This window comes from Microcaecilia unicolor, chromosome 4, assembly GCF_901765095.1.
Source record: "Microcaecilia unicolor chromosome 4, aMicUni1.1, whole genome shotgun sequence".
NCBI lineage: Eukaryota > Metazoa > Chordata > Amphibia > Gymnophiona > Siphonopidae > Microcaecilia > Microcaecilia unicolor.
The window spans coordinates 225,675,435-225,698,837 of NC_044034.1; the positions used below are offsets into that span (position 1 = coordinate 225,675,435).

At 42.8% G+C, this 23,403-nt stretch overlaps 1 protein-coding gene across 4 annotated transcripts in view; it reads right to left on the reverse strand.

Annotated features, from left to right (window-relative positions):
* Positions 1–452: 452 nt before the first annotated feature.
* CDHR5 (cadherin related family member 5) overlaps positions 453–23,403 on the reverse strand; it is a 131,181-nt gene continuing 108,230 nt past the window's right edge. Inside the window, exons 13-15 of one of the 4 annotated variants that reach the window (XM_030201295.1) lie at positions 22,983–23,354; positions 10,349–10,485; positions 453–1,747 (exon numbers count right to left, since the gene is read on the reverse strand). In XM_030201295.1, the coding sequence (XP_030057155.1) occupies positions 1,232–1,747; positions 10,349–10,485; positions 22,983–23,354 (1,025 nt within the window). In that variant the 3' untranslated portion in view covers positions 453–1,231. Of the gene's footprint in view, positions 1,748–10,348; positions 10,486–22,625; positions 23,355–23,403 lie in introns of all 4 variants that reach the window. The other 3 variants (XM_030201294.1, XM_030201292.1, XM_030201296.1) reach the window with 3 other exon arrangements.

Sequence of the window (23,403 nt, forward strand, 5' to 3'; positions counted from 1 at the left end):
GCATCTTTTTATACCCTAGATATGATTGAAGCAGGTCTAACTAAAGGTGTCCTTCTTTTTAGATTTGAATGTTTCTTCCTGTTCGCTTATCACTGTTGGCATCCCGATTTGGGTCCTTCCCTAGTCTTGCCCAAAACACACCCCCTTGCTATCTGGACGTACACAAGTGTTGGACGTCATTTCTCTGCCTTTGCAAAATTGGGATTTGGATGTTTCAGGAGCACGGATGTTCATTTGGGCATTTTGAGACGTCCTTATTCTTTGTAAATATGCACCACAGGGTATACACTGAAATACAACATATGCATGTATACTGACACTCACTGTTGTATAAGTGATATACATGTACAGGTCAGTTTTTAAACTAAGCAATTATCCAGAGACAAAGCCACACAGACACTGGTAAAATTAATCTTCTCTTTTTTTTTAAGCAGCTTAAAATTTGACTTTCATTGAATGTTTGTACAAAATGCATTTGGTTTAATAAATGAATAAATCTAAATGTTTAATTTTGTCTCTATATGGTGGCACTGTCAGAGCAAACATTACTGCAAAATTGGTTAAAAAGAGAAAAACTACTGTTTGGAGAGTAACGCCCAAGAGCCTTCTCTTGGGCTTCACAGGAGTCTATGATAATGTAGCTGAAAAGAGCCACTGTTGACAGAAATGTCTGATGTATCAGCGATTGGGTTCGGTCTCTTAAGCCCTTATTGAAATAAGAGAATCCACCTCATGTAGTGTTTGTTGCTTGTTTACTTGGGTTTTGTTTACATGCATTGGCTACAGCCTAATATTTAGAGTACAGTTACTGCAGTGGTCCATGGTATAAGCCAGTTTCTCCACCCCTCATTAATGACCTTCAACAACCATCCTATGCTCAAACTTCAAAATCTAAGCTGCAGCATTGCAACTCCAAGCTATCTCAAACAATGCCACATACATTGATGGTGCTATTATCTCATTATAATAATAATTATTGAGATTTACGTATTTAGATTTGGCTCATGCCTTTTCATTGGGAGCTCAAGGCAAGTTACATTCAAGTACAGCAAGTATTGTGTAGTGCCTACTGTACACAACACCAAGTAGTAGGGTGTGTATCTTCAATACTGCCGTATTCTGTTAGGATTCCCGTTAGGAGTGTTTCAGGCTTCTTTCATACACTGACAGACACAAACATCTGTGCACTGGCAGAAGATTGTCATAGCAGATTTGAAAATTGACAGCATGGCTACATAAAAGTGTATTCATTCATTTCAGTGTCCCCTGTGACATCCTGTGTGCTGAAGCTCACTATGGGGTCATGATCTTCCCAGGGTCCATCATAACCATCATCCTGATCATCTTCCTCCTCGCCTTCCTCATTGTTCCTTTCCCCTTCATCATCTTCCTCATCCTCTCCTTCTCCCTCCTCTTCCTTTGTGTCCTTGTTGTCTGGCTCAATATCCTCTTGAAACCACACTGCCTTGTAGCCCTCATCTGTCTTCCTCTCCTTGGTAAGGATGGACTTCATCTCACTGTCTGTCTCTAGCTCCTTCTGAGTCTCCTGGTGGGACAGTGCAGCCTCAGAGCTTCCCTCCTTCTCCAGCTCTATTAGGGAGGACACATTCAGTGCATCTTCCTTTGTACTGGGCTCCTCATCCTCAAATGCCAAGTTCAGAGCCGCAACACCCTTCTCATTGCCCGTGGGATCAGATTTTTCATCATTGGTGCCAAATTTCCCCTTTTCATTTGTATTCCCACTACTCTGTAAAAAAAAAAATAAATGGTCAGAATAAATATTAACCAGTGCATAATTCTGCAAAGAAATATGCTGGGCAGTTTGCATTCTAGTACTGCATTATTTATATTAATAGCAATTATTTTAATTAATTAATTAAAGCATTTCAAGTCATTATTGGATTTTGATCTTTTCTGCTAATAATCCCCATAATAAGTCTTAGTAACATTGCTTCATAGAAAGCTAATTGCGAAATTTGCGCATGGCCATCAAAAGGGAAACAGAAATTGCAGCCATTTTACAGCCACAGCAAACGTGGCCTCAGCACATGGGAAAGCCGCATGCTACTGATACCGCAGGCCCCTTTTTCACGCAGCTTAGTAAAAGGACCCCATAGCCTCTAATGAGTAAACCCTGCTGATGCTGAGGGCCTACAGTTTCAGAAGAGACATTTATTCCAGCTCTCAGGCAGTAAGGGGGCATGAAGTCACCCAGCGCTGCTTATAAAAAGAATCTGTCAAAATTACTACCAAAGAAAGAATCACAGTTATCTCCAATAACTGCCAAGAAGCCTCTTAGGAGGTAGTTCTACAACTGTGTGCACACCTAATTAGTATGCACATATTTTTCCCTGAGCCAGTGGCGTACCTAGGTTGGCTTCCACTAGTTGCAGGTCACCACTACACCCACCCCTCAGCGCATCACCCCCTCCCCATCCCCTCTCCCCCCTCGCCACATCACCCACCTCCCCCTCGAAGCGCATCATCCTCACCACGTGGGGGTTGCACAGAGCAGTTGCATGGCTGTTGGCTCTGCCAGTCCCCTGCCCCGGAACAGGAAGTAACATCAGAGGGGGCAGGGAACTGGTGGAGCTGACAGCTGCGTGACTGCTTCATGCACCCCCTTTCTGCCTGCACCTGGGATGGACCGCCCCCACCCAGAATGTTAGGAATTATTAGCAAAGAAATAGTGAATAATCAAACATATAAACGGCAAGTGACCGACTCACCTGCAAATGAGCAGTAGAGTCGGAACGCTGAGAGTGTAGAAGTCCAAGCCCTGCCTCCACCAGCAGTACAGCCCAATAGGGAGGAGGGCTTGGACATGGGCGTGGAAATCGGAAGAGGAGGGAGCAGGGAGGGAAGGAGGGGGCGGAACTGAGGGAAGGCAGATGCTGGGGGGAGGGCAGGGGAGAGAGCAGGGTTGGTGGACGGGGGGAGGCCATAGGAAAACAAAAAACTAGCCCGTTGTTACGGGCTTAACGGCTAGTAATATCATTATTCCACACCTTGAGTATTGTATGGAGGCCATATTTTCCTAAGGACATAAAAACACTTGAAGCAGTTCAAAGGAAGGAGACCAAAAACTATATGGGGTTTGCACCTGAAGATGTATGAGAAGAGACTTGAAGACCTTAATAAGTATAATCTAGAGCCTATGTACTTCCAGGCCAGGACAGAATCAACCAGGATTTAGTTTTGGTTCACATTTAAATACAAGAACAAAATTACTGAATATAATAGACAAACTTTATTGGGACCGAACCAACCAGGATTTAGTCTTGGCTTACATTTAAATACCTCCATAGCATAAATGCACAGGAGGTGGGCCTCTTCAGTTGAAAGGAAGCTCTGGTATGAGGGGGAAAGGATGAAGAGTAACCTAAGGAAATACTTATTTTTGGAAAGGGTGGTGAATGCATGGAATGGCCTATCAGTGGAGATGATAGAAATAAATACTATCTGAATTCAAGAAACCATAGGACAAGCGTAGAGGATCTCTAATGGAGAGGAAAAGATAATAGAGATTAGTAATTGGTATGGATAGACCATATAGCCTTTATTTGCCATCATTTTTAATGTTTCTATGTTAATCTGCTACATGTGGCTAAAGGTGAGCCAACTGATGTCATGTGACTGGATTTTCAGAAGGCTTTTGACAGAGGCCCTCATGAGCGACTCCTGAGGAAATTAAAAAGCCATGGAATAGGATGAGAAGTTCTGTTGTGGATTGAGAAATAGTGAAAAGATAGAAAACAGAGTTAAATGGCAAATTTTCTCAGTGAAGGATGGTAAATAACGGATTACCACAGGGATCTATATCAGGATTAGTACTTTATAATATATGTGACCTGCTGAGGAAATAGATATCAAAAGTGGGGTTATAAATAATAGAGATAAAGGCTATAAAAGTTTGGAGGGGTAAATTTGGGTAACTTTCATTTTTGAAAGTTTTGTGTTCTATAGGGTCAGTAGAATAGGACTATGCTAATTTTTTTTAATGTATTTATTTATTTATTTATTTGCTGCATTTGTACCCCACATTTTCCCAACTATTTGCAGGCTCAATGTGGCTTACACTATGTTGCAAAAGGTATAATCATAAACAGAGTAAGAGGTATGGTCTAATTTAACATATTACTATGTAAGAAATTAAGTAGATAGGTCAGTAGAATTATTTACATAACACAAAATAAAACAGGTAAGATATAATGACCACTAGTGATAATGTGATTAACATAATCAAATTAGAAGGGATCAGTATTAGTTGGTTTAGATATAGAATGGAATCAAGTCATTAAGGAGGATTTTTATTGTAAGCTTCTTTTTCAGAACTTTGATTTTTTTTTATGTTCTAAAGCCTAAAAACAGGGGGGGGGGGGGGGTGATTTCTGGGCCTAATTACTTTTTATTGACAAATGTTTCTCATTTTTAAAGACATAATTAGTCCATACCTGAGGCTGATATTTTGCAGGATTATGCAGGTGATAACCCTCTATCTATGCTGTGGTATAAATAAATTACATACCCTGCTTTTGATACTTTTTTGCTCAGCAGGTCACAAAAAAGACCTGGAAATAGGAACAATGAGTACTGATCAAATTTACAGTTGACAAAATGACAATGGGATTGTGAGAAATTGCAGGAGGAGCCTGTCAAACTTGAAGACTTGGCATCCAAATGTCAAAGAAAATTTAATGTGGACAAGTGAACAGTGATAGGTTCGAGGGTCAGTACACAAACGCTTCAGATGTAGAAAGTAACTAAATGGAAGATTAGCCTTAAGTGATGTACTATGACAGCTGGTGTAATTAAGAAATTTATTGATGTCAGTAGGTTTACGATAGACGTCAGTCATAAAACTTTTGCCATTAATGCCAATGTTGATATCTAAAAAAGGGATACTCTTTTTGCTATAAAACATTTGGAATTTGAAATTAGTATACAAATTGTGTTTAACCACATGTAAAACTTTTCTAGGTCACACACTGTCACTTTCCCAATCAAAAGAATATCATCAATGTATCTTTTCCACAAGTGTATTTTATCAGAATATACAGATTCTGAGAGATATTTATTCTCAAAATCACCCACATAGAGATTAGCTAAAGAGGGTGCAAAGGTAACATCTATTGCGGTGCCTTTCACCTGTTTGTAATATTTGCCATTAAATGAAAAATAGTTCTTTGTAAGTGCGATTGTTGCCAATTCTACCATAAATTTGGTAGGAACCCGAAGGTGAAAGTCTCTGGTGTTCTTTTACTAAAGTGCACTAAAAAATGGCCTGCACTGGTGTAGACACGTGTATTGGACACGCACAAGTCCATTTTTCAGTGCACCTGCAAAAAAAGGCCTTTTTGGGGGGGGGGGGGGGGGGGCTAAAATGGACATGTGGCAAAATAAAAATTGGCGCGTGTCCATTTTAGGCCTGAGACCTTACAATCATCCATTGACTTAGCAGTAAGGTCTCATGTGTGTCAGCATGCATACACTGCCAATTACCACCCGGTTAGCGCCTGTATATTCCTCCCTATACTAGGCCTGTAAGATGGCCCTGCTAGCCCTCAGATTTCCTACATTTGCTGTCATCAGCATAATTTTAGTTTCTCCCTGCAGCTGCATGTAAGCAAGAGTGCTTTATCAGTAAATGAAAAGTACATATCACCCTTCCAAGGAGAAACTCAGGAGGAAATGAGGCTATGCGGCCCATATATGGCAGATACACATGGATATAACCTTGATGGTGATGAAAGACTGAGGACCCTGCAGAGTCCAAGATGATCCAATGGAAATATGTGTTCAGAGAAGAAGGACACCAGGTGATTCATATTACTTATTTGTTTGCTGGTCTTTGCACGCTGTGATCACGCGTTACTGATAAGGCATTAGCCAATGGCCACAAAGTGTGCATGCGAACACAAGCAGGAGAGGATGATAGAATAGAGAAAATTGCCATTTTTGTATATTACTATATTGTGTAATGGAAGGAAACAGGAAGATCCATATATGATCACAAGTTAGTTTAAGAGAAATCACATAATTTAGGAGAAATGAAACTTATAACAGTATATATATATAAAAACTGAGAAAGTTTTGCAAAGCAGATTTTGTTATTCAGTCTTTGCGTCTGGCTTTTCTGTGTGACAACCTGCTGCAGATAGAACAATTATTTTGTATTGGCTTAGTGAAATACCAATAAAAAGTTTTACTGGTTGCGTCACACCTAAGTCTGATTGTCTCTCTTATTCCAGCCACTAGGGTTGAAGTGTTTTCCCCTCCCCAGGGGCAAGGAACGGGACTACACACGCCGCACGCTGGAAATTTTCCAGTGCACATACTGGACGAGTGTAAAAAATGATATTACTGCCCAGGCCTCGTGGTACCTGGGCGATAGTTCTGAAGGGCACCTCTATTTGCAATGGTCTTCCTGATTATCTCGATTGTCTCTTGTTGAGGTATTTTGGTGTAGAGGCTCTCTACATCTAGAGTAACTAGAAGCATATCTTTGCTACATGTCATGGTATTCAAGATAATTATGTCTGCTGAGTCCCAAATGTTTGACGGAATTTTGTTAATGAAAGGACGTAGAAACGTATCTGTAAAAATGAATAAGAGAACCACATGCAGACACGATAGCCTACCTGGAGGGGAGGACAGGGATTTATGTATCTTAGGGAGAATATACAATGTGGGAAGAACAGGTTCATCAACTATCAAAAAATCAACTTCCTTTTGAATAATGTATTGGGCTTCTTGACCTAGTGATACTAAGGACACAATTTCCTTTTTTAATGACATTGTAGGATCTTCACTGAGCACTTTGTAAAATGCTCTATCTTCTAATTGCCTATTAACCTCTGCAATATAGAAGTCTCTGTTCATGACTATGACTGCTCCACCTTTGTCCGCTGATTTTATAATAATACTCAGATCATTACCCAATGTTTTAACAGCCTCAGTCTCTTCTCTAGTCATGTTATAGAATATCCTTTTCTCATCTTGTTTTTCAAGTTCCATTATATCATTAAGAACTATAGTTTCTAATATTTGAATCAAATGATGTGTATTACTATGTGGAATCCACTTACTGTCTCTCCTAACTATGGATAAGTCAGTCATACTCAGTATTTTTTGAGAAAAACTCCATAATTTTCAATTTTCTGATCAATTTAAAAAGTTCAACCCTAATCTTAAAGGCATTGTACTTTGGAGTTGGAACAAAGGAAAGACCCTTATTCAAAACATTAATCTCTACATCTGTTAAAGTTCTATTGGAAATATTATAAACTGTATTTAATACATCCCCTGAGTTTCCTGTCTTAACTTGTATTGATGAAATCTGCCTCCCCCTCTTCCATGTCCCCGACCTGTCCTTCTGTTGTATGTAGGATCTCTGAGATTTTCTATAGAGGGGTTCTTGGTTGTGAACCTCCCTTTCCAAAGCTGACCTAATTGAAAAACCTGTCTGTCAATATTAACACATGGAGGAGTAGTATGAAGGGAAGCTGAAGGATCAAACACTTCATCAACAGTGATGCACATAGGGAAGATTATCCCTAATTATATCTATGTAATGTAAGGTTCCACATTAGGAATCATCACCCAGGAAAAGGATCTTGGTATTATTATGAACAATTAAGTTGAAATCTTCTGCTCAGTGTGCCGCAGCACCCCGCAAAAAAAAAAGCAAACAATTTTCAGAATTAATAGGAAAGGAATAGAAAATAAAACAAAGGCTATCATAGTGCCTCTGTATCACTCCATGGTGTGATCACACATTACGTACTGTAAGCAAGTCTGGTCACTGCATCTCACAAAAGATATAATGGAATCAGAAAATGTCAAGAGAAGGGTGACCAAAATTATAAAGGGGATGGAGCGATTCTCATATGAGGAGACGCTAAAGAGGTTAGGGCTTTTCACCTTGGAGAAGAGAGGTATGGTAGCCGTGTTAGTCTACTCTTAAAGGTTATCAATAGAAATCAAACAAAATAAAACATGGAAAAGAAAATAAGATGATACCTTTTTTATTGGACATAATACATTTCTTGATTAGCTTTCGAAGGTTGCCCTTCTTCGTCAGATCGGAAATAAGCAAATGTGGTAGCAGATAGTATATTATAAGAGAAACATCAAAGCATTACTTTGACAGTCTGACAGAGTGGGAGGGTGGGGGTATGCATGGGGACATCAAAGCATTTCATTGATATTCGAACAGAATGGGTGTTGGTAGGTGAGAGGATGGTAATAAACAGAGAAATAAACAGAGAAATACAGCTTTATGGTTTGTAATGGGTTAGAAAACCCAGATCCTTATTAAGTCCTGTTTGTTGGGTGTCAAAATATTCAATCATTCTTATTTCAAAGGTCTTACGTTCCTATATTGTTTTAAAATTACCTTTCAGTATTCTTACTGTGAAATCACTGGTGCAGTGTTCTGGTCTTGTAAAGTGTTGGCCCACAGGGGTGGGGGCTTGACTGGCACCGGCTATTTTCATGTAATGTCTGTGCAGATTGAATCTTGTCAAGCATCTGGCCTGTTTCTCCAATATAGCATCCTTCGTTACATTTATATCATTCTTTATTAAGGGCAGTTGGTTTTTTCCAGCAGTGTTTTTTTTCTCCCCTTTGGAGTTGTTTCCCACTGTGTTTTTTACAATCTGCCACTGAGCCGATGAGAGCGTGGGGTTGCATCTTGTAAAAGTTTAAGACTTATCCCAGGGCTGTTGAGGCTCGCTTTGATTAAGAAATAACATACTACGGGTATACTGTTTCTCAATTTTCAAGAGCAATACAATTTTTAGAGTTTTGCATTTATTTGGGTCTCCCATTTAGTTTAAAAAGACGGTTGAGAACTCTGCAGAATGTGGCTTTAAGAGTACTTGGGGATGCAGAGATAAGAGAACATGTGACTCTCCTATACCTCTGTTATCACTGGTTGCCAATTGAATACCAGGCAGATTAAAGTATCAACGCTAGTACATAAGGTACTTTATGAGGGGATTCCTTTGTACCTGGTTCCTTTAGTTCAATCTTATGTACCAAGAAAGAAGTTGAGATTAGGCTCTGGTCGCTTCTTAGAGTACCAAGCAATAAACAGGCATGTTTAACGGGTACTAGGAAGTGTGCTTTTTTTTTTTTGGAAGGCTCTTATATTATGGAACCAGCTCCCTATAGAGTTAAGGACAGAGGCTTCACCTAAGTTATTTAGGGTGGGATTTAAAAAATTCTTTTTTAAAAAGGCTGTTAGACAAACTTGAGTGAATTGAGTAATGTGTAGATATAGATATTAGCACTTTTTTTAAATAGTTTATAGATGCGTGGAAGGTGATTGGTCTAGAATGAGTGTGCTTTTCCTATAACTAATGGCGTTCTTATGTTTTATTTCTCTTTTATTTATTGTAAACCACTTTGACTATGTAGGAAAGATGGTATATCAAGTATTTCAAACTATTAAACTATTAAAACAAAAACTATTAAGTCTGACCCAGTATGGCAATGCTTATGTTCTTATGTAACATACAGTTTTATTCATGTAAATCTCTTTTACAATTGAAGATTTCAATTCCAAAACCTGAGAACTATAAAAAGCTGTTTTCTGGATAAATGTTAAAATTTTGTTTTCAAGACTTCTATCCAACATAAGATTTTATTTTCACTGAATATCATATACCTTACAAAAAAAATGCCTTTTAGTGAAAATTTCACACATCCTATGGCTATCTATAAAGGTATGAACTCATTTTGGAAAAAAATGTAATTAACAGGTTTTGGAACTCACCTCTTCAATTACTCTTTCAATGGTTATTTCACAAATTAGTAGCTACATTTTAAAAGGTATTTTCCTATCAAAAGTGTAAAGTGTATTTCTACAGAAAATGGAGACAGTTAACTGCAATGGATCTGCTTTACAGCAGCGCTCCAGATAGTAACTCAGATTTGATCATGTTATGATCATTATACATAAAAGGATAAATAGCATTAGCTAACATTGGAAGCAAGAAAGGAGATTGGGGCATGAAGGAGGGTAGAAAAAAAGTGTAAGGTGAATGAACAGGAGAGGAGCAAAATGAGGCAAGGACAGAAGAGGGGAATAAAAGAGATGAGACATCCTCATAAGTTTACTGGAGGATCTTTACCAGGTCACAATTCCACATATAAAATCTATATTTATACTACTGCCATTTTCAGTTATCATAATAATGTGCATATAAAAGCCATGGCATGCAGAGCAACAGATCCAAATCAATATCTTAACATACAAATTAATTCTTCTTAGATTACTCATAGAAGTGCCTTTAATACAATTAATAAGGGCTGCCAGTTGAGACAGAGAATGTTTCCTTACATTGTCTATGCCTTTTGCCTTGGGTTTTCTGTAGAGCTTGTTGATCAGGAAAGCTAAGGCGATGACAGAAATGAAAAGCAGAACTGCCAGCGATGTCCCCAATGCTGCCATATCCATTGCGGTGTACTGGAAATGCACTGCAAGGAAACACACACACACACACAAGACCATCAGCGAACATTCAGGAGACTACTTTTGATGCAGAGTTTGGTGTTATTAGTCAAGTTTTTTTCTGGATGTGGAGCAAGTGCTAGGAGAGATAGCAGGGAGATCATTCATGAAAGCACAAAGCTCCAAACAGTGCAGAGAAGAGGGTAAGCAGATAATAACTCTTTGACCACCTTTGCCTCATAACTAACATGAAAAATATAGCTTGACAGCAGATATCAAACCATAGAACAATGTCCATAATGTCCTTCATCTAAAGGCTGAGGAAGACTATGGCAGTGAAAGGCAAGAACTGAAGAGGCAGCCAGAGGTTCAGGCCACCTTTTGGCATGGCTTACAGATAAGGTTAACAGAGTTTTACTGGGAAAATCTACAGTGCTTAGAAAAAGTTTGTGAACCCCATAGAATGATCTGCATTTTAGCCTGGCTTATGCTCAAACATGATTAGATCCTAATCTAAACTGTTACCCCTATTTAATTTTTAAACAATTCATTCAGGAGGTCTTTTACTAAAGCTTAGCTTGAGTTATCTGCAGCAGGGCTCATTTTATTCCTATGGGCCCTGCTGCAGATAACTCAAGCTAAGCTTTAGTATAAGACCCCCTCAATTTATTTCAAGCACCCTGTAGACCCAGCTCACATTTTATATTGTCAAACCACTAAGTTATGTTCTTTTTTTTCTAGCAAAAAAGGTGATAGTACTCACATGCAGGGCCATCCTTAAGGGGATGAGTAACCACTAGGGACCCACCCCTTCAACTAGTTATAGAGTCTATGAAAAGGCAGCACATCAAATACTGCACCAGTCCTTAGAACACACTACAAGCCAGACCTACTACAAATCTCTACATAGAAATTGAATTCTCACAAAATATCTCACCATGGTCACAAAACACGGATAGTAGCTTTCCAAATAAAAAATGGAACTATAGACAAAACCTATGCAAAATATATCTCTCTAAATACTAGAAACTCTTGTACACAACCTACTAAATACACATCCCCAGTGGCGTTCCGACCCTAGCTGACACCCGGGGCGGATCGCCGATGCGCCCCCCCCGGGTGCAGCGCGACCTCCCCCCCCCGGCGAAATGACACCTCATCCCCCCCCCCCGGTGAAATGACACCCCCCCAGGTGCATGCCGCTGGGGGGGGGGGGTGCCGCGGCGCACGCCTGTTGCCCTGTCTCCGAAAAAGTTCGCAATTTGCATGTGTTCACTGCTACCTCTGAGTCTGCCCCGGAACAGGAAGTAACCTGTTCTGGGGCAGACTCAGAGGGAGCAGTGAACACATGCGAATTGCGAACTTTCTCGGACTGAGACAGGGCAACAGGTGCGCGCCGCGGCACCCCCCCAGCGGCGTGCACCCGGGGCGGACCGCCCCCACTGCTCCCCCTTGGTGCGCCACTGCACATCCCCTAACTATTGGCGATGAATCAACTCCTTCTGCTGACCAACTAGCTAACTATTTTGAACAGAAAATTGTCAAAATCAGAAACAACCTAAAAGGTTCTAATAGTCCAGTCATAAATCTTTTCAATATACCTGTCACATCTCCCAACTGCCTTCCTGGAGATAGAATTTGGACCTCCTCTTCCAAACCAACACTAGATTCTGTTAAACACTAGTTACTTAAATATGCATCCTCTCAATGCATTGCATACTAGACTCATAAGAACATAAGAGTAACTATACTGGATCAGACCGGTGGTCCATCTAGCCTAGTATCCTGTTTTCCAAACAGTGGCCAAGCCAGGTCACAAGTACCTTGCAGAAATCCAAATTGTGGCAACACTCCATACTACAAATCGCAGGACAAGCAGTTGCTTCCCATGTCTGTCTTAATAGCAGACTATGGACTTTTCCTCCAGTTTCCTCTTAAAATCAGCTCCTGAGCTATTTATACAATGCCCACAATCTAACTTATCTTTCATGCTAACACATGGAATTTTTCCTTCAAAAAATGGAAAGATAATCCTAACCCCCATTCCCAAAAACCTCAAATCTAGCCTTATTGACGTTTCTAACTACAGACCAGTTATTTCTATCCCACTGTTAGTTAAAGTAATGGAAGGCCTGGTCACCTAACAACTCAATCTTAACTCTTTCTTGATACTACACACCTGCCAATATGGTTTTAGGTCTTTTTATATCACCAAAACAGTCCTAAAAATTGAATGGAATTTTAATTACTCTGACCTCGTACATCCCCAGGCTGTTCTACACAGCCTGAGTACTGATAGACTCAACAATCAGAAGGACACTGGGATCAAGTGAATATGGGAAAGTAATTCAAAGTTTATTGTCTCTTACCAAAGCAGAATTAACACAAGATCATCACAGTGCATACCCCTGGCATTCATATCTCGTCTTGGTGGAGCAGCGCTCCATGACACGCTTCAACTGTTTTATGTATGCTCAAAATACAGCTGCCAGACTCATTTTCAGGAAGACACGATATGAAAGAGCCAGACCTCTACTACAAGCACTCCACTGGCTCCCAATCAAAGTCCATATAACTTTCAAACTCTGTACCATGGTCTGACTCATAGTCCACAGAGAAGTGCCTGCATACCTCTCAGACATGATCACCCTACCTTTAAAGATCATAATGAAGGAGGCAAGGAACTATCTGTCTCTTCATTACCCCAGATGTCACAAGTTCATCTACAAGATGCTCACTCAGCGAATTTCCCCTACCAAAGCTCCAAGCTATGGAACACCCTTTCCAAGTCACTACGATACATAGCACCTCACATCAACGTTCGGAAGACTTACCTGTTCAAAAATTCCTAACCACAGACAACAAAATGAACTATTCTCATCCACCCGAAATGCAACGTAATCTCCCACCACACAAAGTCAGTTCAAAATATCAAGATCCAAACCTCCAGAACACCAACCAACACACCCCGAACATGAATATCCTCATCTATAAGACATCTCCGGCCATGCTAACAGACCCTCCCCCTTACTCTTCCTCGCTCGGACCGCCTCTATCCTCAAGGCCTTGATGTACTCTCTTGAATCTCTACCCCCCCCCCCCCCACACACACACACAGTTTCTCAAAATATATTTCTCCACCTCCACTAACTAACGTGGAGGGGCAAAATCGAACGGAAACGCCTATCTCCATGGGCGTTTATCTCCGAGAACGGGTCCGTGAAGGGGTGGGCCGAACCAAATTTTTGAAAAAATGGACATTTTTGAGCTGGGCGATTTTAGTTTCCATTATCGCTAAAAAAAACAAACGCCCAGCTCAAAAACGTCCTAATCCAAGCCATTTGGTCGTGGGAGAGGCCAGGATTGGTAGTACACTGGCGCCCCTGATATGCCAGGACACCAACTGGGCACCCTAGGTCAGTGCAGTGGACTTCAGAAAAAGCTCCCACATGCATAGCTCCCTTACCACGGGTGCTGAGCTCCCAACCCCCCTCCCCCAAAACCATAGCTCTTAGGGGTGAAGGGGGCACCTACATGTGGGTACAGTGGGTTTTGGAGGCCTCCCATTTACCAGCACAAGTGTTACAGGTGGGGGGGGGATGGGCCTGGGTCCACCTGGCTGAAGTGCACTGCGGTACCCACTAAAAGTGCTCCAGGGACCTGCATACACGCAGGCCTCTAGGACTGGTTGCTGCTATATAACATTGGCACACCAGTTGACATCTGAAGACTAATCTCTCCGAAAACGTCCTTTATTGGAATAACCGCCTTTACTCACAGTTAATTGCAGATCAGAGGTTGTGCCCCACTGGCAACGAGTCTCCCTGGTACTGAGATGAGCAGTAGGTCAGAGCTGGCAGAATGCTGTACAATGCCCTCTTTCAGCCACATTCAAGGGAAGAACTAAGTTGTCTAATTTGGCTAACACAGGAAAGGGATCAAAAACTGGCTTACAAAAATGGCCACTACCGCACGGACTACAACAGGAAACACAACAGGGCACACTCTGACCCAGTAGGCAGGGGGAAAAGCACCATGGGAGAAGAGCCTACCAACTACCAACATCGTGAGACTGTAACACAAGCTAATGAAATCACGGAGCCCAATACCCACCACCCACCACAATGCAATGCTGATGTGACCCTGTACTACTACTACTACTTAACATTTCTAGAGCGCTACTAGGGTTACGCAGCGCTGCACAATTTAACAAAGAGAGACAGTCCCTGCTCATAGACAAGTGAACGGTACTGCACCTTTATTGCACCTGTACTGCACCCGAGAGCCACATCTGACCCAGGGAAAGGCTGTGAGAGGATCGAACACATTCTGCTGTCATGGAGGTGGGTACGGCATTTGAGGCTGGCATACAGGCTGGAAAAAAAGTTTTTAAAGTGGGGTTTTTTGGTGGGAGGGGGTTAGTGACCACTGGGGGAGTCAGGGGAGGTCATCCCTGATTCCCTCCAGTGGTCATCTGGGCAGTTGGAGCACTTTTTTGGGACTTGTTCGTGAAAAAAAGGGGTCCAAAAAAAGTGACCGAAAATCGCGGTTAAACGCCTTTTTTTTTCGATTATCAGCTAAAGACGCCCATCTCTCCTCGGCTGATAACCACGCCCCAGTTCTGCCTCCACCTCGCCTCCGACACGCCCCGTCAACTTTATTCGTTTCCGCGACGGAGGGCAGTTGGAAACGCCCAAAATCGGCTTTCGATTATACCGATTTGGGTGCCTTTGCGAGACAAATGTCTATCTCCCGATTTAGGTCGCACTATAGGCGTTTTTCTCTTTCGAAAATAAGCTGGATTGTAAGCCACATTATAAGTACATAAGCATCTCCATGCTGGGACAGACCAAGGGTCCATCAAACCCAGCACCCTGTCACCGACAGTGGCCAAAAGAACAAGCAATTTGTCCCACCCCTCCTAGAAATAGTGTATTATTCCCTTGTCCATTCAATAACATTCTATGGCCTTTTCCTCCAGGAAGCCATCCAACCTTTTTTTGAAGTCCACTAAGTTAACCGTCTTAACCACTTTTTCTGGCAGCGAATTCCAGAGTTTAACTACAGGTTGAGTGAAGAAAAACTTCCTCCGATTCGTTTTAAGTTTACCACACTGCAGCTTCATCGCATGCCCCTTTTGTCCTAGTATTTTTGGAAAGCGTAAACAGATGCTCCACATCGACCCATTCCATTCCACTCATTATCTTATAGACCTCTATCATATCTCCCCTCAGCCGCCTCTTCTCCAAGCTGAAGAGCCCCAGCCTCTTCAGCCTTTCCTCACAGGGAAGTCATCCCATCCCCTGTATCATCTTTGTCGCCCTTCTCTGCACCTTTTCCTAATTCCACTATATCTTTTTGAGGTGCGATGACCAGAATTGAACACAATACTCGAGGTGCGGTCGCACCATGGAGTGATACAATGGCAGAATAATATCCTTATTTTTGTTTTCAATCCCTTTCCTAATGATACCCAACATTCTATTTGCTTTCCTAGCCGCAGCAGCACATTGAGCAGAAGTTTTCAACATATCATCAGTGATGACACCTAGATCCCTTTCTTGGTCCGTGACTCCCAACGATGAACCTTGCATGACATAGTTATAGTTTAGGTTCCTCTTTCCCACATGCATCACTTTGCACTTGTTCACATTGAACCAAACCTGTTTGGAAAATGTGGGCTATAAATGCTGCTATAAGTAAATAAATAAAATTATGGAAACTTAAAAGACTAACCAGCTTATTTTCGAAAGAGAAAGACGCCCATATTTCGACCCAAATCGGGAGATGGGCATCCGTTTCCCGTGGGCGCCCAAATCGGTATAATCGAAACCCGATTTTTGGCGTCCTCAACTGCAGTCCGTCACGGATACGAACAAAGATCACTGGGGCATTCGGAGGCGTGGCGAAGGCGGGACTGGGGGTGGTTATCAGCCAAGGAGAGATGGGCGTCTTTAGCTGTTAATCGAAACAAGAAGGGTGTTTTTGATGAGAATTTGGTCTGCTTTATTTGGACCCTTTTTTTCAGGTCCAAGTCCCAAAAAAGTGCCCCAACTGACCAGATGACCACCGGAGGGAATCGGGGATGACCTCTCCTGACTCCCCCAGTGGTCACTAACCCCCCCCCCCACCAAAAAACCCCACTTTTTCCAGCCTGTATGCCAGCCTCAAATGCCATACCCACCTCCATGACAGCAGAATGTGTTCGATCCTCTCACAGCCTTTCCCTGGGTCAGATGTGGCTCTCGGGTGCAGTACAGTACAGCGAGACTCGTTGCCAGTGGGGCACAACCTCTGATCTGCAGTTAACTGTGAGTAAAGGTGCTTATTCAAATAAAGGACGTTTTCAGCGAGATTAGTCTTCAGGTGTCAACTGCTGTGCCAAGGTTATACACCAGCAACAAGTCCTGTCCCTGGAGCACTTTTAGTGGGTATTGCAGTGCACTTCAGGCAGGCAGACCCAGCCCCCCCCCCCCCCCCCCACCCATAACACTTGTGGTGGTAAATGGGAGGCCTCTAAAACCCACTGTACCCACATGTAGTTGCCCCCTTCACCCCTAAGAGCTATGGTAGTGTTGTACATTTGTCCCTCCCATGACCAAATGGCTTGGATTGGGACGTTTCTGAGCTGGGCATTTTTAGTTTCCATTATTGCTTTAAAACAAAACGCCCATCTCAGAAGGGACCAAATCCAATGCATTTGGTCTGTCCAAATCATATTTTCGAAACAAAAGATGGACGCCCATCTTTTTTGATAATACGGTATGTCCCGCCTCTTCACATACCCGTTTTCGGACATAGACGCCCATGGAGATGGGCGTTCGCGTTCGATTATACCCCTCCACGACTCTACTTTCCAAACACAATGTTCAGATCACTAACTTAATCCTTGGTACTCTCAAAATTTGACTACTGAAATGCTGTTTACGCAGGACTTAAATCTTCATTAACCAGAAAATTACAAACACAGCAGCTCATCTTGTACTTAAAGTGTCCCATTATTCCAAAGTGACCCCCCTTCTACTCAAACTACATTGGTTACCCATAAGTTCATGTATTACTTTCAAATTATGCGCATTTACTCACCAAGCTGCAGCAAAAGGGGGCCTGCGCTGGCTTTGGCGCTTGTATTTGAAGCCCGCCGAGACCCCCTTTTACCACAGTGGGTAAAAGGGTAGTCTTTCTTTTCTGCAGGAAATCGCTATGCGGCAAGTAAAGTATTTGCCACTTGGCCATTTGGGTGAGATCCCTTACCAAGAGAAAAAAAACTAGCAAAGAAAGCAACATCTCTTAATTGTAACTAGTGAGAAAAGGAGGAGGAGGCAGTTACATCTCATAGAATTCTTTCCAACCTCTCTGCATGTAAATGGATGTCTGTGTACATGTATGTATGTGTGTGTTGGGGGGGTTGGTGTGTGTACATGTTGCTGTGTGTCTGTGCATGTGTGTTTCTATACTGTTATGTGTATGGGGTAAGAGTGTACATGTTTGTGTGTGGCTATACATATGTATTTGTGTCTTGGAGTGTGTGCATGTGGTTTTGGTGTCTGTGAACAGGACAGATGAGAGGGAAAAGCTGTGTAGTGCAGTTCCTTAAATCAGAGAGTTACAGTGTTACAGCTGTTGGAACTACTTCTATGACAACTTGTCATAGAAATGCGGTGTGACATTTTTAGAGGGGGTTCATTTATCTTCTCCATGGACAGTAAGATCTTCTAGCTGCACAACTGACATGACGTCACAATGACGTTACTGACCAGGCTTTATATTCCAGATATTTCCTCATACCAAAAAAGACCAGAGGTTTTCATGCAATTTTGGATCTGAGAAAACTCAACAAATTTATCAATGCTGAATGTGGCTTACGTCTCTGGACTTGCAGGATATATACCTCCATATTCCAATACATCACTCATCAAGGAAGTTTGTCTGATTTGTCCTCAACAACATACACTATCAGTACCGGGTACTACTGTTCGCTTTGATGTCGGCATTGATAGTGTTCACCAAATGTGTAGTGGTGGCAGTAGCCTATCTTCACCAGAAGGGTCTAGTTTTAGACGGTTGATTAATTGTGGGCTCAACATTACATAGAAAACTGTCCACCTCCTCAACAGTCTAGGTTTTCTCATTTGCACCCAGTACAACAACTTGAATATGGAGGAGCTCATATCAAAACGCCTCTGGCTCTGGTGAATCCACCAGTTTCCAGAACACAAACCATTATCTCTCTCATGCATTATTTCTAAGAGGTTCATATCAGGACAGCCAGAGTCATATGTACATTGTTGTGCTACATAGCGGCGACAGTCCATATACTTCCATTGGCCAAACTTCACGTGCATCACTTGCAGTGGCATTTAAGAGACCGATGGTCACAGTACACTCAACCATTAACAAGGGTTCCATTCACTTACCATCTCAAATGTTCTCTACAGTGGTGGATGATCCAGGCCAGTCTTCAGACAGGGGCATCATTTCAACCTCCGAGCCCTACTGTCAGTCTTACCATACACACACACTCTCACTCTCACCACACGCACACACTCCAAGACACAAATACATATGTATAGCCACACACAAACATGTACACCCTTACCCCCATACACATACAGTGGTGGAAATAAGTATTTGATCCCTTGCTGATTTTGTAAGTTTGCCCACTGACAAAGACATGAGCAGCCCATAATTGAAGGGTAGGTTATTGGTAACAGTGAGAGATAGCACATCACAAATTAAATCCGGAAAATCACATTGTGGAAAGTATATGAATTTATTTGCAGAGGGAAATAAGTATTTGATCCCCCACCAACCAGTAAGAGATCTGGCCCCTACAGACCAGGTAGATGCTCCAAATCAACTCGTTACCTGCATGACAGACAGCTGTCGGCAATGGTCACCTGTATGAAAGACACCTGTCCACAGACTTAGAGGCATATTTTCAAAGCACTTTGGGAGGCTAAGTTCCATAGGTTTCTATGGAACTTTGGGAGGCTAAGTGCTTTGAAAATGAGCCTCTCAGTGAATCAGTCAGACTCTAACCTCTACAAAATGGCCAAGAGCAAGGAGCTGTCTAAGGATGTCAGGGACAAGATCATACACCTGCACAAGGCTGGAATGGGCTACAAAACCATCAGTAAGACGCTGGGCGAGAAGGAGACAACTGTTGGTGCCATAGTAAGAAAATGGAAGAAGTACAAAATGACTGTCAATCGACAAAGATCTGGGGCTCCACGCAAAATCTCACCTCGTGGGGTATCCTTGATCATGAGGAAGGTTAGAAATCAGCCTACAACTACAAGGGGGGAACTTGTCAATGATCTCAAGGCAGCTGGGACCACTGTCACCACGAAAACCATTGGTAACACATTACGACATAACGGATTGCAATCCTGCAGTGCCCGCAAGGTCCCCCTGCTCTGGAAGGCACATGTGACGGCCCGTCTGAAGTTTGCCAGTGAACACCTGGATGATGCCGAGAGTGATTGGGATAAGGTGCTGTGGTCAGATGAGACAAAAATTGAGCTCTTTGGCATGAACTCAACTCGCCGTGTTTGGAGGAAGAGAAATGCTGCCTATGACCCAAAGAACACCGTCCCCACTGTCAAGCATGGAGGTGGAAATGTTATGTTTTGGGGGTGTTTCTCTGCTAAGGGCACAGGACTACTTCACCGCATCAATGGGAGAATGGATGGGGCCATGTACCGTACAATTCTGAGTGACAACCTCCTTCCCTCCGCCAGGGCCTTAAAAATGGGTCGTGGCTGGGTCTTCCAGCACGACAATGACCCAAAACATACAGCCAAGGCAACAAAGGAGTGGCTCAGGAAGAAGCACATTAGGGTCATGGAGTGGCCTAGCCAGTCACCAGACCTTAATCCCATTGAAAACTTATGGAGGGAGCTGAAGCTGCGAGTTGCCAAGCGACAGCCCAGAACTCTTAATGATTTAGAGATGATCTGCAAAGAGGAGTGGACCAAAATTCCTCCTGACATGTGTGCAAACCTCATCATCAACTACAGAAGACGTCTGACCGCTGTGCTTGCCAACAAGGGTTTTGCCACCAAGTATTAGGTCTTGTTTGCCAGAGGGATTAAATACTTATTTCCCTCTGCAGAATGCAAATAAATTCATATACTTTCCACAATGTGATTTTCCGGATTTAATTTGTGATGTGCTATCTCTCACTGTTACCAATAACCTACCCTTCAATTATGGGCTGCTCATGTCTTTGTCAGTGGGCAAACTTACAAAATCAGCAAGGGATCAAATACTTATTTCCACCACTGTACCAGCATAGAAACACACATGCACAGACACACAGCAACATGTACAAGCAGAGTTGGGGAGCACATCTGGAGGATCACACTACTCAGGGCACTTGGTCAGTAGTGGAACAGCTGTACATATCTTATGTAATAGCCAGAGCTTTAGCAAAAATCTTCATACTGCACTCATAGCTGGAGATTATCCAATATGACACACTCCTCTCTTATTGTACCTTTCTTATGAATTATTGTAATTGAGGCTTCATAAATAGATAGAGGAAGTTCATCCATTATTAAAACATTCTGAAACAGATGGGCCAATATTGAGGACAGCTGAGAAGAAAATAATGTGTAATATTCTATTTCAAAGCTTTCTATGCCACAAGTCTTCTCTCAATTTAATTTTTTATAGCTTCTCTGACTTCTAGACAGGCTCATCAAGTTTACTCCTTAGCTGGTTATCAGGCTTATTTTCGAAAGTGATCGCCGGCGATCTTCCGACATAAATCGGGAGATGGCCGGCGATCTCGCAAAAGCGGCAAAATCGGTATAATCGAAAGCTGCTGTTTTGACACCATCGCTGCTTTCCCATCGCCGCACCAGCGAAAGTTCGAGGGGGCTTGTCGATGGCGTAGCGAAGGCGGGACATGGGCAGGCATGGATGTGGCTACCAGATGGCCGGCTTTCGCGGATAATGGAAAAAAAAAAAAGCGGCGTTAATCAGTATTTTGCCGGGTTTACTTGGTCCTTTAATTTTCACGACCAAGCCTCAAAAAGGTGCCCCTATTGACCAGATGACCATCGGAGGGAATGGGGGATGACCTCCCCATACTCCCCCAGTGGTCACCAACCCCCTCCCACACTAAAAAAATAAAAAACTTTTTTGCCAGCCTCAAATGTCATACCCAGCTCCCTGACAGCAGTATGCAAGTCCCTGGAGCAGTTTTTAATGGGTGCAGTGCACTTCAGGCAGGCAGACCCAGGTCCACCCCTCTCCTACCAGTTACACGTGTGGTGCTAAGTGTTGAGCCCTCAAACCCTCCCCTCTAAACCCACTGTACCGACATGTAGGTGCCCCTCTTCACCCATAAGGGCTATGGTAGTGGTGTAGAGTTGTGGGGAGTGGATTTGGGGGGCTCAGCACCCAAGGTAAGGGAGCTATGCACCTGGGAGCTATTTGTATATTTTTAAAAAAATTTTAGAAGTGTCCCCTAGGGTGCCTGGTTGGTGTCCTGGCATGTCAGGGGGACCAGTGCACTACAAATGCTGGCTCCTCCCACGACCAAATGCCTTGGATGTTGCCGGGTTGGAGATCGCTGCCATTTTTTTCCATTATCGCTGAAAAACAAAATCAGCCATCTCAAACCCGGTGAACTCTGGCATTTGGCCAGGCTACACCGTATTATCAAAAAAAAAGATGTCAGGACATCTTTTTTGATAATACGGTTACGGCCAGCTGTAGCGCCGCCGCCAAAATAGATCGCAGGCGACCTATTTAGCTGGCAATGTTTGATTATGCCCCGCCACATCACTCAATATAACCGGCTATCCGCTAATATCCAGCGCATTGCCAGCTAAGTTTGGCAGCCAAATTAGGCTGCTGAAATAGCAGGCCAATCTTTGGCCAGTTTCAACATAACTGGCCAACGCTGAATATTGACTTGGCTGGTTAATGAAACTGGCCAAAAATAAACCGACTATTCAATGCCGGTCACTGGAAACAGCCCGGCATTGAATATCAGGGCTCAAGTCCAACCACGGGAGGCAGTCCTATTACCTCCCACGGTCTGAATATCAGCCCTAGCTAGCCCATAGTGGGCATCAGAAGATAATCACCTGCTCTGATGATGCATGAGACATACAAAGGAGTCCTGATTTTATATCTTGTTTAAGTTTACCTGGCTGTGGATTGTTAAGAAATGGGCCTTCAGTGTTGGTTGTGTACAATGGAGTAGGCCTTCCAGGCCCAGCACTCCCTGAAGTCTTGCCTGTTGTAATGCTTGTTGTTACCAGAGGATTGGGGATCCCCGAGCCTGATGGTTCAGTGGTTCCTAAAGGTTTTGCTGTACTGATGGAAGATACAGGAAGAGGAGGAACACGAGTTGTAGTGGCCAAAGAGCCTGAGGGAATACCTGTAGCAGGCTTTCCTGTGTTGATGGTGGTTTGTTTGGTTCCTGAGGCTTTTGTTGTACTGATGGAAGATACAGGAAGAGGAGGAACACGAGTTGTAGTGACCAAAGAGCCTGAGGGAATACCTGTAGCAGGTTTTCCTGTGTTGATGGTGGTTAGTTTGGTTCCTGAGGCTTTTGTTGTACTGATGGAAGATACAGGAAGAGGAGGAGCACGAGTTGTAGTGACCAAGGAGCCTGAGGGAATACCTGTAGCAGGCTTTCCTGTGTTGGTGGTTGTCTGTTTGGTTCCTGAGGGTTTTGCTGTACTGATTGAAGATAAAGGAGGAGGAGGAACACGAGTGGTGGTCTGTGCAGTTCCTAGAGGTTTGAGTGTTGTCCCAGTTGAATTGTTATTATTTTCAGAAGTTTTGGTAGTCGTATCAGGAGGGTTTCTGGTAGTCTTGCTTAATGTACCAGGTGGCAAAGTGGTGGCAATAGTAGTTGATGCAACAGGACCTGGAGAGGACATAAAGATTATATAGGCTTAGTTACAATTTGCCCTATA